At 40.5% G+C, this 24,756-nt stretch overlaps 1 protein-coding gene across 1 annotated transcript in view; it reads right to left on the minus strand.

Annotated features, from left to right (window-relative positions):
* LOC131942001 (band 7 protein AGAP004871-like) overlaps positions 1-24,756 on the minus strand; it is a 65,231-nt gene that overhangs the window by 6,065 nt on the left and 34,410 nt on the right. The window contains exons 3-8 of the mRNA XM_059301652.1: positions 24,103-24,209; positions 20,197-20,269; positions 19,563-19,645; positions 12,165-12,368; positions 10,928-10,983; positions 9,631-9,709 (exon numbers count right to left, since the gene is read on the minus strand). Coding sequence (XP_059157635.1) covers positions 9,631-9,709; positions 10,928-10,983; positions 12,165-12,368; positions 19,563-19,645; positions 20,197-20,269; positions 24,103-24,209 — 602 coding nt within the window. The remainder of the gene's footprint in view (positions 1-9,630; positions 9,710-10,927; positions 10,984-12,164; positions 12,369-19,562; positions 19,646-20,196; positions 20,270-24,102; positions 24,210-24,756) is intronic.

Consider the following 24,756-nt stretch of genomic DNA (forward strand, 5'->3'; position numbering starts at 1 on the left):
CTTATTTTTAATATTCTTATGCAAGACAGTTCAAGTGAGCATATAATTCATATATATATATATATATATATATATATATATATATATATATATATATATATATATATATATATATATATATATATATATATATATATATATATATATACATTTCTTGATCTCTTATTTTTAATATTCTTTTTTCCACAGAATCAGACATGTAATTTACAGCGTCAGTTTAACTTGCCATGTTCACTTTAGTATTTTTTTTCATCATCAGCTTATTAGGACCGATGCAGATTTACAATAGTAATAGGCCTACTTCTTTCTGACATGTAGCCTAGTTTCATTCTTTTAAAATGGTTTACATATACATAAAACAAAACGTCTAATTACTATTTCTTTTTTTTAAACCTGAAAATGCAGTGGTGTAATTGAATGGTGATTCAATGATCTGTTTAAAAAATGTTCCTTATAAATTATTGGTATTTTTTTTTCTTTTTTTCTCTTTTTTTTTCTTTTTTTCCCTTTTTTTTCCTTTTTTTTCCTTTTTTTTCTTAAAAATTATTGGTATAAACCGTGATCTAAAAATTTGAAAGATTTTAAGCATTATAATTTTTTTAAAAATTATAATTAAGTCTTTTGGTTTGTTTAGTTTATTATCCTGTCTCAGGTAGCCATTTTAAATGTATTAAATAGTTTTGTTAAATTTGCTTAAACCAAGTTTACATTGTTTAACTTATTGTCTAAAGTAAAAAAAAAAGCTTAAAATCAGAAATCATGTTGAGAATGTATTTTTGTTCTTTAGTTTTCCTATTCTCAAGAAGTCGTGGATTCTCTCATAATTAGGAGGGACGTCCCCTTCATACATCAGCGAACCTACCAAGCCTACCAGACCTCATTTGTCTGGAACAAAATGCCACATCAATCAAACTGTTAGATCACCACGTCAAACATCGGCCCGGGGGTAAGTGACCCGGGACCCGGAGCAGACGGTAGAGTGCGCAAGTCAGGTCGTGCAGATGACTCTAAATATCGATTAGGTGATGGGGGGGGGGATCAAGTCTGATGACACTGGTCAATGGCCGAGTCGATCGATGATGTGAGATCACAGAAAAAAAAAACCGATTAAATGTGATGGGCTGAGAGGTGGGTGTGAGTAGAGGAAGTAGAGTAGGGTACTCGGCTGTGATTTATGTCCCAACAGCCTCCTATCTTTACTTTGATGTATACATCTCTTGTAGTAAAATCGACGCAGCTATAATTTCAAACTTGAATCACCAAAGAGCCTGCTACTCATTAGTTTGTTTACATGTAGTTACATGTAATTGAATTGGTTTATATCACACACAGACTTAGATGTTTGCATCTTTTTTTTTTTGTCTGCGTTTTTCAAATTTGGCGAAAAATTAAAAAACCCTGGGCTGTGTTAAACTTCAAATGTTGTTGGCCTACTAGTCGAGAAATGTCGTAATAGACGACACATTTCGTACTCGGCAAGAAATATCAAAATAGGAGAGAAGCGTACTCAGCAAGAAAGGTTATACTTGGGAAGAAATGTCGCACTCGGCAAGAAATGTCAAAATATGAGAGAAATGTACTCAGCAAGAAAGGTTATACTTGTAGTAAAATCGACGCAGCTATAACTTCAAGCTTGAATCACCGAAGAGCCTGCTAAAATTAGTTTATTTACATGTAGTTACATGTAATTGAATTGGTTTATATCACACACAGACTTAGATGTTTGCATCTTGTTTTTGTGTCTGCGTTTTTCAAATTTGGCGAAACATTTAAAAACCCTATGCTGTGTTAAACTTCAAATGTTGTAGGCATACTAATCGAGAAATGTCGTAATAGACGACACATTTCGTACTCGGCAAGAAATGTCAAAATAGGAAAGAAATGTACTCAGCAAAAAAGGTTATACTTGGGAAGAAATGTCGCACTCGGCAAGAAATGGCACTCACAGGAAAAGTAAAAATAGGAGAGAAATGTACTCAGCAAGAAAGGTTATACTTGGGAAGAAATGTCGCACTCGGCTAGAAATGTCGAACTCGGCAAGAAATGGCACTCACAGGAAAAGTTGAACAGTTCGCCACGAAGAAGGAACTGAATATTACAGTGAAAAGGAAATTTCAATTTTAAACAAAGCTTTTACAATAATATTTTTTAAAGAAATAAAAAAAGATTGGTTATTTTTTAAGAACACAAGTTAGAGGGTGTTAATTTTTTTAAAAATAAATTGTATGTACAACAAATATGGGACGGGGTAGTCGAGTGACAGTGCCTCGACTGCTAACGAGAGAATCTCGAGTTCGAATCATGGACGCGAGTATCTCTGTGATGTCACTTTTTCCTGCCTAGGCTAGTGTCTGGCGTGAGTAATAACATTATGTCAGCCCCCCCCCCCCCCCACACACACACCCCACGCCCGCTTTCCTAGGTTTCTAGTTAGAGCTAAACTTCGCCGAAGAGAACAACGTTTAGTGTAATTTCTTCATTGAAAAAAAAAATTCAATTGAAAAATAAATCTCTAAATAATTTCTTCTGCGCCACACTTGATCCGATCTCCATCAAGTTAGGAGACAGACGAACCGCTTAGTTCGATGTAAAGTGTTTTCAAATTCTCCCAAGCAAGTATTATTTTTTACTTTTTAAAATATAAATAGGCCTCTTTACTTTAATAGGATTGGGATTTTGTTCTCAGCAAAATGTTACTTACACATCACGAGTGGATAAATGTATCTATTGATCACAAACAGATCTGACAATGACTATACCAATTTTCTGATCACATATAGAACATCAATTTTTGTATTGATCACATTGAGAACATCAATTTTTTGTATTCCCCACATACAGACCATCAAAATTTTTATTCACCACATACAGACCATTATTTTTGTATTCACCACATACAGACCATCATTTTTTATTCACCACATACAGACCATCAAATTTTTTATACACCACATACAGACCATCAATTTTTGTATTCACCACATACAGACCATCAAATTTTTTATTCACCACATACAGACCATCATTTTTTTATTCACCACATACAGACCATCAATTTTTTATTCACCACATACAGACCATCAAATTTTGTATTCACCACATACAGACCATCAAATTTTGTATTCACCACATACAGACCATCAAATTTTGTATTCACCACATTCAGACCATCAAATTTTTTTTCACCACATACAGAACCTCCATTTTTTTATTCACCACATACAGACCATCAATATTTTTATTCACCACATACAGACCATCATTTTTTTTTATTGATCCAACACAGAACTGACAACGACTGTATAAGACAGGGATACTTATAGGGAAATGAATGGCCAATGAGAGGACGAGAAAATGGTAAAAAAATGTCACGTGAACAAAGAGCAGCCAATGAGCGAGATAAACCAGACAGGAACACAACAGCCGCGGAGTAACAGATGGTTAGCTGATTGCTGACAACTTTCTAGGATGAGAGACGACTAAACGATGATGTCACTGAGCACAATACGTAATGATGCCAGGACCGTCTTGAGCTCTAGTGTGGTCGAGAAAGGGTTAAATATTCGGCTAGGAGTTGAGCTAGACTAATGTTACTCAGTTGTGGTAGAGCAAGGGTTAAACGCTCCTTAAGCTGTTGAACTAGATTACTCAAATGTGGGTGAAGAATGGTTAACAATTCTGCTAGGAGTTGAGCTAGACTACAGTTGTAGGCGAGCTAGAGCTAAAAGCTTATGTTTGCTGAGCTAGACGACACAGATCTGGATATACAAGGGTTAAACATTCTGCTAGGAGTTGAGCTAGACTATAGAGTTGTAGGTGAGCTAGAGCTAAAAGCTCACTTTTGCTGAGCTAGACCACACAGATCTGGATATACAAGGGTTAAGTTATCTCTGATGTGTATTTGATGGTCATACAGAGTTCTGCAGATATCTCGCTCATTCACGCACAATAAAAGAAATTCCACATCATCGAACAAAATAGAAAAAAAAAACAATGTATAGAAAATATATATTTTAACCAGTGTTGGCCCCCAGAATTAGTCCTACCCTCCCTGAAAGTTTTAAGTGCCCCCCTGCCCCCACCCCACTGGTGAATATAAAAGAGCCACTGTCTTTTATTGAGGTTCAAGTTAAAAACAAGCATTGGGATATCCCGTCGAATACCGGTCCATTATGGATGTTAGTAGACAAACTTATTCGATCATCTCAGCGATGAGGAACCAACATGTCCGCTACAAGATACACGACAGTGTTGACGCCTCAGGGGAGGGAATCAAACAGAATTTGCATGCTTGGTTGGGGGAGGGGGGGGGGGAGGAGTGTTTGAATGATAAATTTAGAAATATTTTTTTTTAGAAAAGTTCTTTGATTGATACAGCACAGCAATCATCTACACGCTGGGAACTTTGAACTCGAAATGTCAAAAATTATTGGGGGAAAATGAAAAGGGAGACTGGGGATAATGAAGTGAAGAGGCAGGGGTGGGGGGGGGGGTGTAGTGTAAAGATGATTTCAATTAGATTTCTGTGGGCATCAAGATTTCTCGAGTTCAATTTGAACTGGTCAGAAACAGGCTTTGATTAAAACTTCATACTGATTTGAACGGACCGGCTGTGTTAAAAATGTGAAGTTGCTCGATTTGTAGAATCATTTTGGATGTATTTTGACAGAAAAACTTTCAATTCTTCCTTCAACACTCGTGGAATTTTGTTGGATGTTTTTTGACAGAAAAAGATTCAATTCTTCCTTCAACACTCGTAGAATTTTGTTGGATGTATTTTGACAGAAAAAGATTCAATTCTTCACTCAACACTCGTAGAATTTTTTTTATCATTGACCCTGCAACCTACTTGGGTCAAACGTTAAACTAATCACAGCCAACAACATTATCCCAACTATATGTTAGATAGAAATGACAAATTGCTACCCAGCTAAATATTGAGACAAATGACCAATTGCTATTGGCATTTTATACACAGAAAAATTATGTATGGGTTAGGTAGACGAACCCACAGTTCCTTCCCATATACATATGGCGTATAACTTACAATAAACGCTAAAAACAAGGAGATAACTCACCAAACAAGGACATAACCCACCAAACAAGGACATAACCCACCAAACAGGGACATAACCCACCAATCAGGAATATAAGCCACCAAACAGGGAGATATGCCAACAAACTGTAAGATAACATAACAAACTGGGAGATAACTCGACAAAAAGCGAGATATACATGACGTATTGATTCTCAGTGGGGATTCCCTGAACTAATCCCAGCCCCCAGATCTAATTAGCATTCACACATTTTGTAATCAAAGCCGAGAAGGGAGGAGATGACCAGTGGTCAATCCGATCTTTAATTAAAAAAAGCTGATTAACAATAGATTAAACACGGAAGTTTACGGCTTTGTATCTGCGCATTTGTATGTTTTCTTTATGGGGAAATATAAGGCTTTATATCTGCCCATTAGATTGTCTTCTTTACGGGAATATATAAGGCTTTATATCTGCGCATAGTCTCCTTTACGTGGACATATAAGGCTTTTATACATTGTCTCCATTACGGGAAAGGATATAAGGCTTTATACAATGTCTCTATTACGTGGACATATAAGGCTTTATATCTACACATTAGCTTGTCTGCCTTACATAAGAGCTCTTCATTTATTGATGAATTTTTCTTCTTCGCTTTGTTGCTAGTTCTTAAAAATTGGATTTTCTTGTCAAAGCTTATTAAATCAAAAACTTTTTCCAGGGTATATTCATACAAGTTTTCCTTGTTGCTGAAATGTGGGCTCTTGGTTTTTTTTTTAATTTCAATTTTAGCGAAGTACTAACCGATTGTTCACACTAGGTTGATATCGATCACGCATTTTATTAAAGTTCTGGTTAAAGTATCGATAAGAGCAATGCTACTAAATCTAAGCAACCGGTATGACTATTTGTTAGTTTTGTTGTGATCCAACTTTTGGGTCATACAACTGTTTTCATCTTTGCAAGGGGGAGCTAATTTCTCTCACCCATCCCTCTGCACTACTAGCTTGCACTAATTCTACTCTCCCCTCCCCGCCCCATCACACAATAAAAGTACATACTCATGTGTAATGAGCGGCCATTTGTTGTCAGCGAGCACTGTTTGCTGTTGTTGACTTGGTGTAAGGCCTAGTTGATTACTAGCTATCATACTTGACATTATTTGTCTGTTGTGTTGGTGTAAAGCTTAGTTGATTACTAGCTATCATACTTGACATTATTTGTCTGTTGTGTTGGTGTAAAGCTTAGTTGATTACTAGCTATCATACTTGACATTATTTGTCTGTTGTGTTGGTGTAAAGCTTAGTTGATTACTAGCTATCATACTTGACATTATTTGTCTGTTGTGTTGGTGTAAAGCTTAGTTGATTACTAGCTATCATACTTGACATTATTTGTCTGTTGTGTTGGTGTAAAGCTTAGTTGATTACTAGCTATCATACTTGACATTATTTGTCTGTTGTGTTGGTGTAAAGCTTAGTTGATTACTAGCTATCATACTTGACATTATTTGTCTGTTGTGTTGGTGTAAAGCTTAGTTGATTACTAGCTATCATACTTGACATTATTTGTCTGTTGTGTTGGTGTAAAGCCTAGTTGATTACTAGCTATCATACTTGACATTATTTGTCTGTTGTGTTGGTGTAAAGCTTAGTTGATTACTAGCTATCAGACTTGACATTATTTGTCTGTTGTGTTGGTGTAAAGCTTAGTTGATTACTAGCTATCATACTTGACATTATTTGTCTGTTGTGTTGGTGTAAAGCTTAGTTGATTACTAGCTATCATACTTGACATTATTTGTCTGTTGTGTTGGTGTAAAGCTTAGTTGATTACTAGCTATCATACTTGACATTATTTGTCTGTTGTGTTGGTGTAAAGCTTAGTTGATTACTAGCTATCATACTTGACATTATTTGTCTGTTGTGTTGGTGTAAAGCTTAGTTGATTACTAGCTATCAGACTTGACATTATTTGTCTGTTGTGTTGGTGTAAAGCTTAGTTGATTACTAGCTATCAGACTTGACATTATTTGTCTGTTGTGTTGGTGTAAAGCTTAGTTGATTACTTGCTATCAGACTTCACATTATATGTCTGTTGTGTTGGTGTAAAGCTTAGTTGATTACTAGCTATCAGACTTGACATTATTTGTCTGTTGTGTTGGTGTAAAGCTTAGTTGATTACTAGCTATCAGACTTGACATTATTTGTCTGTTGTGTTGGTGTAAAGCTTAGTATATTACTAGCTATCAGACTTGACATTATATGTCTGTTGTGTTGGTGTAAAGCTTAGTTGATTACTAGCTATCAGACTTCACATTATTTGTCTGTTGTATTGTCGGCTCCATTATCATTTGAATATCAGAATTCCCAGACAATATGCCCAGCATTACTTGTCTGTTGTATTGTTGGCCCCATGATCATTTGATCCATTGAATATCAGAATTCCCAGACAATATTCCTGACATTATGCGTCTGTTGTATTGTTGGGCCCATGATCACTTGATTCATTGAATATCAGAATTCCCAGACAATATGCCCGGCATTACTTGTTTGATGTAATGTTGGCCCCATGATCAGTTGACCAATTGAATATCAGAATTCCCAGACAATATGCCAGGCATTACTTGTCTATTGTATTGTTGGTCCCATGATTATTTGATCCATTGAATATCAGAATTCCCAGACAATATGCCCGGCACGCTCCACTCAATTACGCACCGAACTTCAGCGGAAAAAGCTGTTTCGGCACCACACTGTTAAAATCGATTGGTTGATATAAACGCCAGTCCGTTACTATAGAAACGGGCGATTTGAATTTTTTTTTCTTGTGATGTTTTTTTTCTTCATTTTTCTTTCAGTTTTTTTTAATGGTTTATTTTTACTATTTAAAAAGAAACTGTTAAACGATTTCCGAAAATAGCGATTAAAATTACAGAAAAAAATCGTTATTATGCTTTGGGATGAACCAATTTTGTCAGTCTCTTGAGATAAATGCGGGATTTAAAGGAAAAGCTAAAGAACAGTACCTAGAGGTCATGTTCATACTTATCCTAACTCATATCTCATCATGTCACGAATCGAATTGGACTCTTTATTTCTGAATTGTATTACTTATTGCAAGATCTCCAAACTTTCTGAAGATAACGGTTACACATGCTCAAATCCACCATTACATTTCCGGTTACACATGCTCAAATCCACCATTACATTTCCAAGTTTTAATTTAACCTCCCCTTTACGCCTTTTAGCCATACAATATTTTTATCAGACACATGCAACCTACAAATACTACAGTACGAAAACCTTTTCTTAAAATCTATTAGTAAAGAAATAACCCCACCGAACACAAAGACTCGCACGAACCCCACAACCCTCCACCGTGCCGGCACAACATTCTACTGTTTACATCTCCCAGGAACAAATATCACCCACTACAACCCCCAACTAAAAAACAACTTACAGTAGGACTATTACCCACACAGCAAACTGTACAACACATGGTCACCCAAGATTCACCACCTTCTGTACTGCACCCCTAGTACGCCCTCAACACACCCCAGTACACCCCAGCACACCCTCACACCTCCCAGTACACCCCCACATCTCCAAGTACACCCCACACACCGCAGTAAACCCACATACCCAATACACCACACACTCCCACTACCCCCCACCCACACACACACCAGTACACCCCCATACACCCCACTACACCCCCACACCTCCCAGTACACACCCACACTTACCTGTATAACCCCACACCCCCAGTACACCACACACCCCAGTACACACCCACGCACCCCAGTACACCCCACATTCCAGTACGCCCTCAACACACCCCAGTGCACCCCCACACCTCAGTACACCCCCACACACCCCAGTACACCCCCACACACCCCAGTACACCCCCACACACCCAGTACACCCCCACACACCCAGTACACCGCCACACACAAGTACACCACACACCCCAGTGCACCCCCACACCTCAGTACACCCCCACACACCCCAGTACACCCCCACACACCCAGTACACCCCCACACACCCAGTACACCGCCACACACAAGTACACCACACACCCCAGTACACCCCCACACCTCAGTACACCCCCACACACCCCCGTACACCCCCACACACCCAGTACACCCCCACACACCCAGTACACCCCCACACACCCAGTACACCCCCACACACAAGTACACCACACACCCCAGTACACCCCCACACCTCAGTACACCCCCACACACCCCAGTACACCCCCACACACCCAGTACACCCCCACACACCCAGTACACCCCCACACACAAGTACATCACACACCCCAGTACACCCCCACACCTCACAGTACAACCACACACCCCAGTACACCCCCACACACCCCAGTACACCCCCACACACCCAGTACACCCCCACACACCCAGTACACCCCCACACACCCAGTACACCCCCACACACAAGTACACCACACACCCCAGTACACCCCCACACCTCCCAGTACAACCACACACCCCAGTACACCCCCACACACCCCAGTACACCCCACACCCCCAGTACACCTTACACCACCAGTACACCCCCACACACCCCTCACCTTAGCCCTGGCATCACGAGCAGCCTCAGCCTCTGCGGCCATCGCCCTCTGGAGTTGTGTGGGCAACCGGACATCTTTGCTGAAATACAAAAACAAAACATTTATTGTCCAGATATATGGGCAATCGGACATCTTTGCTGAAATACAAAAACAAAACATTTATTGTCCAGATATATGGGCAATCGGACATCTTTGCTGAAATACAAAAACAATAAAAATAGATATGGGCAATCGGACATCTTTGCTGAAATACAAAAACAATAACAATAGATATGGGCAACCGGACATCTTTGCTGAAATACCAAAACAATAACCATTTATTGTCTGGAAGTATATGGTCCGTGTAACACGTTTTGTCCAGAGCTATGTGGTCAGCGTATTGGCTACTGTGTATACAAGAATTCATTTTTCCACAGACCAACAACATAAGCATGTGGTGGTCGTAACGTAGACGACAGCACAATTCCATTGTTGTGTCAGCACATCAACACATTACTACATCAACGCATCACTACATCAACGCATCACCACATCAACACATCAGCACATCAACACATCACCACATCAACACATTACCACATCACCACATCAACACATCAACACATCACCACATCAACACATTACCACATCAACACATTAACACATCACCACATCAACACATCAACACATCACCACATCAACACATCAACACATCAACACATCACCACATCAACACATCACCACATCAACACATCACCACATCACCACATCAACACATCACCACATCACCACATCAACACATCACCACATCAACACATCAACACATCACCACATCACCACATCAACACATCACCACATCAACACATCACCACATCAACACATCACCACATCAACACATCACCACATCAACACATCACCACATCACCACATCAACACATCACCACATCACCACATCACCACATCACCACATCACCACATCAGCACATCACCACATCAACACATCACCACATCAACACATCACAACATCAACACATCACCACATCACCACATCACCACATCAACACATCAACACATCACCACATCGACACATCACTACATCACCACATCACCACATCACCACATAAACACATCACCACATCAACACATCACCACATCAACACATCACCACATCAGCACATCACAACATTACCACATCACCACATCAACACATCACCACATCACCACATCACCACATCACCATCTGTGTTTCTCTACATCAGCCCTACACTTGTCCCACCCACAAACATGAACAAATTGTTTTCTCAGCGTGAGTACTCACATTTCGACTCGCTCGACCTTGATGCCCCACTTGTCTGTTGCATCATCTAGAACATTCTGAAAATAGGTCACACAGTCAACAACTTTACAGTACAATATAGTTGAAAATGTCATAATCCATAGCTTAGGTTTGTTGTTAGTAAAGCTGTTATATTGGGTTACATGTCAGAGTCAGGAATTACAGTGGGAGAGGTTATTAATTTGGGATAATGTAAGTGGTGATATTAAAATGTTATATTAGTTTATAGTTTACTATCAGTAGACTTGCAACTTTATGTTAAGATCTATTTTTATGGCAGTCTCAGTCAATTGTGAGAGTTCGTGGCGTGAGAACACCCCCTAGATCCGCCTGTGATTTCAGTGAATCTAAAACCTTTAAAGTGAGTAACCCTGGATCTGCAAACTAACCTTCTCCCTACTTAATGGGACATTACCTAGGTAAAGCGTACCAACCTCCCACTGCACCCCATAGACTAGCATATACCAACCTCCCCCTGCACCCCCTAGACTAGCCTATACCAACCTCCCCCTGCACCCCTAGACTCGCCTATACCACCCTCCCCCCGCACCCCTATACCAACCTCCCCCTGCACCCCTAGACTAGCCTATACCAACCTCCCCCCGCACCCCCTAGACTCGCCTATACCAACCTCCCCCTGCACCCCCTAGACTAGCCTATACCAACCTCCCCCTGCACCCCTAGACTCGCCTATACCACCCTCCCCCCGCACCCCTATACCAACCTCCCCCTGCACCCCCTAGACTAGCCTATACCAACCTCCCCCTGCACCCACTAGACTCGCCTATACCAACCTCCCCTAGCACCCCCTAGACTCGCCTATACCAACCTCCCCTGCACCCCCTAGACTCGCCTATACCAACCTCCCCCTGCATCCACTAGACTAGCCTATACCAACCTCCCCCTGCACCCCCTAGACTAGCCTATACCAACCTCCCCTAGCACCCCCTAGACTCGCCTATACCAACCTCCACTGCACCCCCTAGACTCGCCTATACCAACCCCCCCCCTGCACCCCCTAACTCGCCTATACCAACCTCCACTGCACCCCCTAGACTAGCCTAAACCAACCTCCCCTAGCACCCCCTAGACTCGCCTATACCAACCTCCACTGCACCCCCTAGACTAGCCTATACCAACCTCCCCTGCACCCCCTAGACTAGCCTGCAGCAACCGACCTGTCAACGCATCTAAAACCTTAACCGTGAGTACCCCTCACCTGCATCTGTTCGCTGATGTGCTCCCTGTTGGAGAGGATCTCAGCCAGATTCTGGGTACCCAGCACGTTCCTGAGGGTGGTCTGGGCCAACAGCTGGGTGGAGTTGGCCGCGTTCTCCACGTTGGCCACCGACACAGTCGGGCTGGAGATTCGGTAGTAGACGACGGCGTCAACAGATACGGTGACACTGTCTCGGGTCAGTACCTGGGGGTGGGGAGAGAAGAGGAGGTTAGGGGTGGGGAGAGAAGAGGAGGTGAGGTGAGGGGTGGGGAGAGGTAGAGGGGTGGGGAGAGAAGAGGAGGTGAGGTGAGGGGTGGAGAGGTGTAGAGGGGTGGGGAGAGAAGAGGAGGTGAGGTGAGGGGTGGAGAGGTGTAGAGGGGTGGGGAGAGGTAGAGGGGTGGGGAGAGAAGAGGAGGTGAGGTGAGGGGTGGGGAGAGGTAGAGGGGTGAGGAGAGAAGAGGAGGTGAGGTGAGGGGTGGAGAGGTGTAGAGGGGTGGGGAGAGGTAGAGGGGTGGGGAGAGAAGAGGAGGTGAGGGGTGGGGAGATGTAGAGGGGTGGGGAGAGGTAGAGGGGTGGGGAGAGAAGAGGAGGTGAGGTGAGGGGTGGGGAGAGGTAGAGGGGTGGGGAGAGAAGAGGAGGTGAGGTGAGGGGTGGGGAGAGGTAGAGGGGTGGGGAGAGAAGAGGTGAGGTGAGGAGTGGAGAGGTGTAGAGGGGTGGGGAGAGGTAGAGGGGTGGGGAGAGAAGAGGAGGTGAGGGGGTGGGGAGATGTAGAGGGGTGGGGAGAGGTAGAGGGGTGGGGAGAGAAGAGGAGGTGAGGTGAGGGGTGGGGAGGTGTAGAGGGGTGGGGAGAGGTAGAGGGGTGGGGAGAGAAGAGGAGGTGAGGTGAGGGGTGGGGAGAGGTAGAGGGGTGGGGAGAGAAGAGGAGGTGAGGTGAGGGGTGGGGAGAGAAGAGGAGGTGAGGGGTGGAGAGAGGTAGAGGGGTGGGGAGAGGTAGTAGACGACGGCGTCGACAGACACGGTGACGCTGTCTCGCGTCAGTACCTGGGGGTGGGGAGAGAAGGTGAGAGGAGGTGAGGGGTGGATAGATGAAGAAGGGTGGAGAGATGTAGAGGGTGGAGAGGGGTAGTTAGAGGTTGTGAAGGGTGGAAATATGTAGAGGTGAGGGGTGGGGAGAGGTAGAGGGGAGGGTGAGTGTGTTAGAGGTAGTGGGGAGGGGTGGGGAGTGTGTAGGTAATGAGGGGTGGGAGAGTGTGCGAGCGGTGGTGAGGGGTTGGGGAATGTTAGAAGTGGGGGTGGGGGGATGTGTTAGAGTGCAATGACCGACTGGTTGGTTGGACCTGAATATGCGCTGAAATAATGATGGTAAACGTGTAGGCTAGAGTAGAACTGTGTATTGAGGAGGGCTAGAGTAGAACTGTGTATTGAGGAGGGCTAGAGTAGAACTGTGTATTGAGGAATTGACGGATGAGGCACTAATGGATGGGGTGCTAATAACAGTGTTAGTATAGAGGCTGAGAATAGGGCAAAACAGGGTGTTGAAGGGGTGGGAGGGGGGTTGGTGGGAGGTGGGGATGGGTTGAGGGGCGTGGCATGGGCTGATGGGTGTGGGTAATGGATCACAGTAGTGTGTTGTAAAGTCTGTGTGGTGGGGGGGGGGGGGATCACAGTAGTGTGGTGTGTGGAGAGGGGCCGAACTGTAGTTGATGACGTTTGAGAGAAAAGTGTGATCATGTGTGTGTGTTGTGTAAGAAGAATTCAAGAAAAAAAAGGAGATTTTAAAACAAATGTCCTTCTCCTTCTGTTAGAGCCAAAATGTCGGCCATTATGGAATATGTTTCAGTTGTAGAAATGATTTTCGTGTCGCCATTAGTCAGCCGTTTCTATTACACCAATACGAACCAGACAACCGGTTTACATTAGTTTCGGTGTTTAGTTTCAGTCCAGTACAAGAACTATTTTAAGTAAATCGGGTGAGTCTTTCAAGTCATATACAGACTGTCTTGACTTATACGTTATATATCTAGACTTGTCGTGACCAGTGGCGTAGCGAGGTCGGGTGTCACCCGGTGCGGCACTTAATGGTGTCACCCCCTTAGAGGCGTAGCGACTCTTCCCAGGGACAAACTTTCAATTTTCCTTTTGCACCCCCCCCCCCTCGTACTTTCGATTTGCAACCCCCTCGAATTTTTCTCTATATATTTTACTATTTTTAGCCTTTGAGTCACCCCCCTAAATGGTGTCACCCGGTGCGCTCCGCACCCCCCGCCCCTCGCCTCTGGTCGTGACATTCAGGTTATCTAGAACTACACGTTATATTCACGATATATACAGGCTAACCAGACTTTTACGTTGCAATCGATTATCTAGACTTTCAAATTATATTTAGGCTAACTATATTTTCAAGTATTTTCAGACGAACTCAACTTTTAAGATGTATCAATGCAAACTAGACCTTCAAGACGTCTAACTGGGGGTTATAACCTAGCTAAGATCGGCAAATGAATCGTTCGCAACCAGAGTTTCTTCCAGGCATCTCTTCCGCCACCCTGCCCTCGAAAATTTTAGTCCGCCCCCCCCCCCCCCCCCCCCCCCCCCCACCCACGGAGAAAAATGTCTGGTAGCAACACTGATCGCAATTGACTTATTTTTTCGCATATAAGAAAGGAAAAACAAACAATCCAACAGATTTCAACAACAAATAGGTTTTCCCCCGTGTTATAAAAACATGCACCTTTCTTCTCCAAAAATCTCCAAACGACACCAAAAATCACAGCCGATGTTTGTTTATTTCTACCAGCAAGTTCCCGTGATGCCCCCGTTGTTTGGGGATAATAAGAGCGTATGGATATGAGCGGGACTATTTTTGGCGGAGTGTTATTCCAGGGGTATTTTTATAGCGCTCTGGAGAGTAAACAAGAATGGTTTGTGTCATGAGCGATCCGTGTTTATAGCGCTACCACTCTCGACCTATCATTAAATATACATCGCTCGTTTTCTTCTTTGTGGTTTAGATGGTTACTCTCTGATTTAAAAAAAAAAAGTAGGGATCTATTTATAGATTTTTTTTGGCTGTGAAACGTGGAGCTATCATGTATTGTACACTTTCCCTTTCTGATATGTGTTTTCCCAGTGGTGTAATAAAGATTAATATACAGAGGTATATAGAGGACTTGAGGATAAAAGAAAATCTATTAGGTGAGATTGGATAAAACCGGTAAGGCTACGGTCTACTAGAAGAAAGGACACACCAACACAAATACACAAACACACACACACACACACACACACACACACATATATATATATATATATATATATATATATATATATATATATATATATATATATATATATATATATATATATATATATATATATACATACATATATATATATACATACATATATATATATATATATATATATATATATATATATATATATATGCATATAGACAACATAATTGTCTGTATTCACATGCTGCAATGTTCAGCAAGTAGCCAACAGAATGATAAACACATTGTTATTTATGTTTGTAACTAATTCAGACTCTAAAAATCTGTTTTTATAGCTGTGAACTTGGCAGAACTACAAAAATATTCTCAAAACACACTGTAAACTTGCATAAAAAATACATCTAGAAAGAAACTGAAATTGAATGTACTTTTTTTTTTAATTTACAGGTGAAATGGCACCATTTTCAACACATGCCATCTTTGACCCCAGAATTTGTTTGAAGCACGATTCGATTAACACGTCATCATTCTCGTGTTGCGTCAGTTGTGATGACGTAACATCTCTGATGTGCTGGGAGCTGGGCCAGGAAATCAGAGCTTAGAGTGCCAGAGTTCAGGAGCTGGAGAAACTACTCCAGCTGCCACTGCTATGGCACTAGGCTGGTAGTGGCGTGAGAGTTGGCAAACACTGCCAGACATGTTTACCTCTAGCTTTACAAGTTACATTCAGTTGTTTGGTTTTAACAACGCAAGTGTCGTATAGTAGTTTTAGTGATATAAAGATAAATTGTGTCATTTGTTCTGATGAGGTTTTTTTTTTTAAAGTGTTCAGATTTGGTATAAAGGGAAATAATGAGTCGATGATTGGTAGAGATGACTTAGTTAATGATGACTTTAGCTAGAGATGAATTAGCTAGAGATGCCTTAATTTGGCATGACTTAGCTAGAGATGACTTATCTAGAGATGAACTAGCTGGGATTACTTAGCTAGCGATTACTTATCTACACATGATTTAGCTGGAGATTGATTAGCTAGAATTGACTTAGAGCTGATTTAGCTAAAGATGACTCAGCTAAAGATGATTTAGCTAAAGATGATTTAGCTAAACATGATTCAGCTAAAGATGACATAGCTAGATATTAGTTAGCTAGGGTTGACTTAACTAGCTATTAACTAGCTAAACATGTCCTAGCTAGTGATAAACTAGCTATAGATGAACTAGCTCGCGATGATTTAGCTACAGCTGATTTAGCTAAAGATGATTTAGCTATAGCTGATTTAGCTAAAGATTATTTAGCTAAAGATTATTTAGCTAAAGCTGATTTAGCTAAAGATGATTTAGCTAAAGATGATTTAGCTAAAGATGATTTAGCTCGCGATGATTTAGCTATAGCTGATTTAGCTAAAGATGATTTAGCTAAAGATGATTTAGCTAAAGATGATTTAGCTAGAGCAGATTTAGCTAGAGCTGATTTAGCAGGAGATGACTAAGCAGGCAGGACCATTGATTTGTCTGCCATTGTTTGGTCAAGGCGGTGGTCTGACGAGGGTCGAGTGACCACAAACTTATTGATTTATGTAAATCAACTATGATATCGATCTCCAACACATGATTTCAACCACTTCCTGTTCTCCAGAAAAGTTTTAATCAATAAATTTCGGACATCTTTTAAGTGATATTATAGGGAGTTCAACGAGTGATTTTGTGAAGCCTGGTGATCCTGTCTTTACATCGGAAATAGAAATATGCGGTGGGTGTTCAATTTTAATTAGATTCTCTAGTCCTGAGATGGGAGATAAGCAATCTAGAATGCTAGTCAGCTGTTGCCACTAAACTTTCTGAGTGACAAGAGCGGCTCTAATTTTCGAATGACGAAAGTAAGACCTCACATCAACACGGTAAAGAAAAAGAAGACATTCTTTTTTTCTTTTTTTTTTAATAGACAAAGAAAATTATTTTGACGATGGCCATCTTTAATGGCGTCCTAAGGTCAACTGGATACAAACTTGTAAACTTCTCCACCGTTTTTTTCTAAGACATCGACACGCCAAATCTGGGTGGATTATTTGGTTTTGTTAAGTTTTGGGGTCAAGGGTTAAATAAAGAAAGAAGAGCCTGAACGCTAATATGTGGGGATGTAAGAGGGCGGTAATTTCCTGAGGACATTTTCCTCGAGGGTCGGCAACGGTGGCAGCTTCTTGTTGGGGGGGGGGGGGGGTTGTCATGGGTCCAGGGTGGACGGCTGATTTTGTGGGAGCCGGATGGACGGCTCATTTGGTGCACGAGAAATGGACGGCTCATTTAGTGGACAACAGAAGGATGTATTTTGGCATTAGCAGAGTAACGCGCATTACTTTGGGATGAAGTTGTGGGGTGTGATTGTGGGGTGTGGTTGTGGTTGTGGGGTGTGCTGTGGTTTTGGGGTGTGGTTGTGGTTGTGGGGTGTGCTGTGGTTGTGGGGTGTGGTTGTGAGGTGTGGTTGTGGTTGTGGGGTGTGGTTTTGGGGTTTGGTTGTGGGGTGTAGTAGTGGGAGGGGGGGGGGGTGTTTGGGCGTGTGGTTGTGGGTTGTGTAGTTGTAGGTTGTGCAGTTGTGGGGGGGGGGGGGGTTATGTGAGCAATTATGGTTATCGAGAGTAGCAGTTGTGGATCCTAGTATTATGTTTTTACAGATGTATCTAAGATGATGTATTTGTATGTTGTGTATGTGATGTTTGGTTAAGACACAGTTACTATTTAAATAAAGAGTAAAATGTGCCTAGTTGTGAAGCGGAATTGTGAACTTTTTTATGGCGTAGATTTATAGTATAAGGCTGGAGGATTTAAGCTGTTGTTGTACGGTGTGGATGAAGTACAGGGTTTTTGTGAGTAGACAACATTCACAACGAGATAAAACGACACTAACTAATACGTTACAATTCAAGCGCGACTGTTTTCATAGATGAGTGGGTAACTATTTTAAAACACCTCATTAAAATCACAAAAAGAAGTCCGCGTTTTAATTAACGAGTTTTTTTTTTTTTTATACCCTATCAGCCGCCGCACACAAAATAAGAAGCTTACGTTTATGTTTACGTTTACGTTTATGTTGGTGTTTATGTTTATGTCTATTACGGAAACGGTCATTTGTTGAGATGATGTAAGAATCAACACACAGATGCCAGAAGTATTTCAGTGTGAATGGAGGAATAAAAAAAATAAGAAGAAAAATATGTTACTGTAGCAACAGTATCAACAAACATTGTGCTGAAATAAATAGTTCTGACATAAATGTGTGCTTTATCATTTTTATGCAGGTGAGTCAGTGTTTGATTAGCGTGAGTAGCCAGAGGGCTAGGGTGGGTTGTAGCCCTTGTTCCAGTTGAGTTATTGGGCGTCAGGACTGGAAACGTCATCACAACATTGGGCGTCAAGAACAACAACACATACATCTAACGTGGCTGGTGTTGTGTAGCCTCGAGATTGTATTGTAAAATTTTCAAGCAGTTTAGTCTATAAGTAATTCTAGACTGTCCGGAGTCGATCAGTAGATACGTTTGAACAGTTCATTTAAGAGTATTATGTAATGCGCATGAAGTAATATTAAGTAATACGCTTGTATTTATAATAAGTAAGAGGGTTGAAGTAATGTCGAGTATACGCTTTAGGTAATATTAAGTAAGGAGAGCAAATGATGTTCGTTAAAGCGCTTAGGGTAGCTGTTGAAAAGTTTTGATGTTCGAGTTTTGATGTAAGTAGATCGGATTTCATGGTGAGATAGTGAGAGCGAATGGAAGATGGATCATAAATATAAGTTACATCAAAGGTCAAAATCGAATAAGTAAACATATATATCACTTGTGGACACACACACTTATATGTATAACACATATGTGTCACGAGCCCACACACTTACACAAATGTGTCACTAGCCCACACACCAACACACATGTGTCACTAGCCCACACACCTACACATATGTGTAACTATCCCACACTAGCAAACAACGTACAACAAACACATTCTACACAAGAGCACGCTTCACAAACACACGAACGTCAAATATTACATCCACCCTAACACCTCCCCCACATTTTCTCTCACACATAAACAGCCCCACACACAACATCCCCCACACGTCACATACACCCACACCTGGTTTCAGCCCCACCCCCCTCACTTACCTCCTGTGGGGGGACATCAAACGACACGGTACGGAGATCCACTTTAGTATACTCCTCAATACAAGGCATCACGAAAAATATTCCTGCAAGAGACACATATAGAAAGCTTATTAACGGCACATTAAAAGCATATTAACGGCATATAAAAGAGTACCAAATTTGTTTATTTGTTAAAATATAAGGAACATTAAATTACACCACTATCTCTATTTGTAATCAATCTATTAACAATAGACATACATTTGTGTGCATTTAAAATAAATTACTCAAAGAGATAGCAATGTGAAAATGATTTTTGAAATATTATTATTTGGTTCTATGTTAGATCACTTATATGTGTAACAGTATCAGTAATGCAATTATAGATTTAGATAAGGGGACAATAACCAAGAGTGTCACTACAATTTAACTGGCAGGCAGGACGAAACTGAGGGCACATTTAGGAAGTCAAGGAAGGGGGGGGGGGGGTGTGTGGGGGGTGTAGCGACGCCTTTTTTATAGGGTTGACTCTCTGTGTGTGAGAGTGTCTGTGTGTGTGAGAGTGTCTGTGTGTGAGTGTCTATGTGTGGGTGTTGGTATCTGTGTGCGTGTGTGTGCGTGAGTAGCCATACATGCACGTGCAGACATGACTTACCTGGGCCTTTAGCGCCGCCTGGCAGTAACCGACCCAGCCTGAAAATAACAGCCCTCTCATATTCCTGGACAACCTGGTGAAGAGATAGAACAGTCTCAACATTAGGAAAAATACAACTACAGCTACAATCTATATATATAATTCTCTTCTGGGATCAGTTAGAAAACAAGCTGCAAGCGCCTCCTTGCAGTCCCCTCTCTTTCTCTCTATCACTATCACTACCACCCCCCACCCCACCCCAACATTGTCTGGTGAGCGGTGTTCACTCTAAATTTTTACAAAGCTAAATGTTTACAAATCGAAGAGCCGTACAGCCGGGTTTCTATTAGGGGCAGATAATTTAGTTCGATTTTAAACTTACAGGAGGTAACTAAGAAATAACTAAGAGGAGGCTGCTTTCACGGAGGGGGGGGGGGGGGTGTGGGGTTAGGGGTTAGGGGAAAGTGGGGGGGGGGGGGTTAGTGTTTTAAAGCAAATATTTTCAGTGGCAGCATTTGTACTGTCGAATTTACAAATTATGAATTACTGAAAAGTAGAAAATAAAACAACTAAATAGCGGCGTATGATACGCTACGGGTCGGCTCGTAAATTATATTTATAGTAAGTCACCAAACGATTACAGCGACAACAGAATATTTAAATAAATAAAACAACTATGAAAACGTTTATAATAACAAGTTTTTAAATGCATTGAAAAAAAAGAAAATAAAAAAAATTCTTTTCTATATTGGTATACAAAATGAAATTATACTTTCTTAAACCACATGACCTAGTTATGCCATGTTTATTTACATTTTCAGTGATAATATAAAAAAAAATAATCTGGGTTTTTTTTTTTTAGTTACCGAAAATACTAAAAACATCCAAAACATCCCATCTTCAGTTAGGTCTGACAAAAATATCATCTTTATTTCAACAACACCGCACACGATTTTTAAAAAAAAATGTTGAATGAACCATTCGAGACTATTCTGGTTGTTGTCCATGATGAACGACATTTGCCTGCCCCTTGTTAGGGCCTCTGGTCAACCCTCAGGTGTGAAAACATCCGTAAACACCTGCCCACCTGTCTAATCTAGCGATAATCTTAATCCGGATATATCGCCACTTTTAATCTTAAAATAAAATTTTCATGACTAATCTAATCAAAGAATGACTAATGACCGCCGTATTAAAAATTTTACCTCCATGTTACCTACAAGAACACCTACCCACAATGCGAACTAAAAAAAACTTGAAATAAAAAATATCAACTTCGATAACGTACATTCAGGGTACAACTGAGTTTGGGCGGTTAATGTTAGAGTTTTTCATGCAGATTTTAGACGGGTAATGTTAGAGTTTTTCATGCAGATTTTAGACGGGTAATGTTAGAGTTTTCCATGCAGATTTTAGACAGGTAATGTTAGAGTTTTCCATGCAGATTTTAGACAGGTAATGTTAGAGTTTTCCATGCAGATTTTAGACGGGTAATGTTAGTTTTTCATGCAGATTTTAGACGGGTAATGTTAGAGTTTTTCATGCAGATTTTAGACGGGTAATATTAGAGTTTTCCATGCAGATTTTAGACAGGTAATGTTAGAGTTTTCCATGCAGATTTTAGACAGGTAATGTTAGAGTTTTCCATGCAGATTCTAGACGGGTAATGTTAGTTTTTCATGCAGATTTTAGACGGGTAATGTTAGAGTTTTTCATGCAGATTTTAGACGGGTAATATTAGAGTTTTCCATGCAGATTTTAGACAGGTAATGTTAGAGTTTTCCATGCAGATTTTAGACAGGTAATGTTAGAGTTTTCCATGCAGCATTTAGACGGGTAATGTTAGTTTTTCATGCAGATTTTAGACGGGTAATGTTAGAGTTTTTCATGCAGATTTTAGACGGGTAATATTAGAGTTTTCCATGCAGATTTTAGACAGGTAATGTTAGAGTTTTCCATGCAGATTTTAGACAGGTAATGTTAGAGTTTTCCATGCAGATTTTAGACAGGTAATGTTAGAGTTTTCCATGCAGATTTTAGACAGGTAATGTTAGAGTTTTCCATGCAGATTTTAGACGGGTAATGTTAGTTTTTCATGCAGATTTTAGACGGGTAATGTTAGAGTTTTTCATGCAGATTTTAGACGGGTAATATTAGAGTTTTCCATGCAGATTTTAGACAGGTAATGTTAGAGTTTTCCATGCAGATTTTAGACAGGTAATGTTAGAGTTTTCCATGCAGATTTTAGACGGGTAATGTTAGTTTTTCATGCAGATTTTAGACGGGTAATGTTAGAGTTTTTCATGCAGATTTTAGACAGGTAATGTTAGAGTTTTTCATGCAGATTTTAGACGGGTAATGTTAGAGTTATTATTTTGTTTACTTTTTGCTTAGGGTCTGGAATAGTTCCAGAACTACTACAACGGCTGTTGGACGAAGATCAAAAGGAGTATCTGGTGTGGAATGTTTTGATGGAAAAGTGCTGGCACCTTTTATATTTAGAAGTTTGAATGCCATTTTTTTTTTTAGATGGGCGGTGGCTGGCGAGATTGTAGAAGTTAGAAGTTGAGTCGCAGTTAGAGTTCAAATCTATCGTTGACATGACACAAGTTACAGTTCAAATCTATCGTTATTCGGACACAAGTAAGAGTTCAAATCTATCGTTAACCTGACACAAGTTAGAGTTCAAATCTATCGTTAACCTGACACAAGTTAGAGTTCAAATCTATCGTTAACCTGACACAAGTTAGAGTTCAAATCTATCGTTAACCTGACACAAGTTAGAGTTCAAATCTATCGTTAACCTGACACAAGTTAGAGTTCAAATCTATCGTTAACCTGACACAAGTTAGAGTTCAAATCTATCGTTAACCTGACACAAGTTAGAGTTCAAATCTATCGTTAGCCCGTGAAACAGAGTTCAAATCTATCGTGAAACTAACACAACTTTTCATGACAATAAACTGCAGACTGTGTTTATCTTTATGATTATCATTGGTGTCGTTGATGAAAATGTTTTAAAATTTTGGTCTTTGAAAGAATTATTTTTTTATCGGTAAGGATTTTAGAAGAAAATATCTAGATGATTTAGTTTTGGAATATCATAGCTAGACGTCAAGTTTACTGGAGAATATATCTAGATGATTTAGGTTTAAGTTATATCATAGCTAGACGTGAAGGCACTGGAGAAAACATCTAACAGGGCTGTTAGTGCTGTTTAGGGCTGTATAGGAAATAGCCTAAGTTGTTGCCACATAGGAAACTGTCAAATAATGTATTTCTATGTCCCATAACAGCTAATTGATTTCTATGGAGAAACACGTTCGTGCGTTGAAAGTTAGAGTTGGGGTTATTACAGTGACAGAGTGTAAGAAGGTGAGTCGGCATAATTTTAGTTCTAATCGCATCAGTAGATTTCTATTGGCATAATTTAGCTTGGTTGGGCTAAGGTAGAATATTAGGTGATTTTTAAGGATTGTATTTGGTTTATATTTTATTTAGCGTTAAGATTGGGTTTAGGAATATATTTTAATTATAAGCTTTAAAAGTGATTTGATTTTATTTTGCTTTTTACACTTTTTCTGCCTGCCATGTCTACATTCTTTAAAGTCGTTTTGTTTTAGAGGCCATTGGATACTAATTATTTTATCGTTCGTTGTTTCCACTGAATACAGAATGTCACCATGACTACATGACTACAGACTACTGAAAAAAAAACAACACAGAAAAATGGAGGTAGTTCAAACAACAAATTTTACGTTCAACAATTTGACGCTAGTAAAATCACGAAACAAGAACCACAACTCGTTTAGTCTTCGAACAGATAACTCATCCCTCACAAACCAAGGGAGATAACCCCGACCTCATTAAAAAAGGGCGGCAACTCTCCATCAAAACAAACCGGTTCTCATTTAGCCCGTGGCTTACCTTGATGGTCGCACAGAGAGAGAAGGGGAAGAACACGATGACCAGGATGTAGGCCAGCACTGTCAGGATGATGGCGCAACATCCGTTGTCCTGTGGACTGTTGTTGGCTGGGGGCAACAATCATTACAATCATTGACAAGCATTGACAATCATTAGAATTAATGAAACACAGACAACATGCAAACAATAATGTGCATAAATACTGCAGGGAAATAACAGTAATTAGGCACAACGGCGCGTAGTTTTAGCATGTTGACGTTTGTATTGTCATGGGTGAACTCTTCGTGCATGAAGTAGCACAATGATTGTAGCATATTGTTTGTAGCGCAATGTTTGTAAATAGCCACATGGTGGCCAAGTTTGGCTACCTTTAGGGCTACCACAGTTTAACTAGATGTAAATGTATGACAGCTGGAAACTGAATATTGATTAAGTAATTGAAAAATTAAAAATTAACATAGTTTCCTAAGCTACCAATGAACCACAGTTATTTAACGAATTTGTTGTCGAAGTTCGAGCAATGTTTATTTCATATTTTCAATTAGCATAAACGAATTTATTGTCAGTACAAATCTGTCAGTATAAATGGTCGATTTTTTTCTTTGCTTAAATAACAGTGAACAACGTTTTCATGTTATTCTGCATGTAGGTATT

The sequence above is a fragment of the Physella acuta genome, unplaced genomic scaffold, assembly GCF_028476545.2.
Source record: "Physella acuta isolate Inbredline_101_S28 unplaced genomic scaffold, ASM2847654v3 ptg000032l, whole genome shotgun sequence".
NCBI lineage: Eukaryota > Metazoa > Mollusca > Gastropoda > Physidae > Physella > Physella acuta.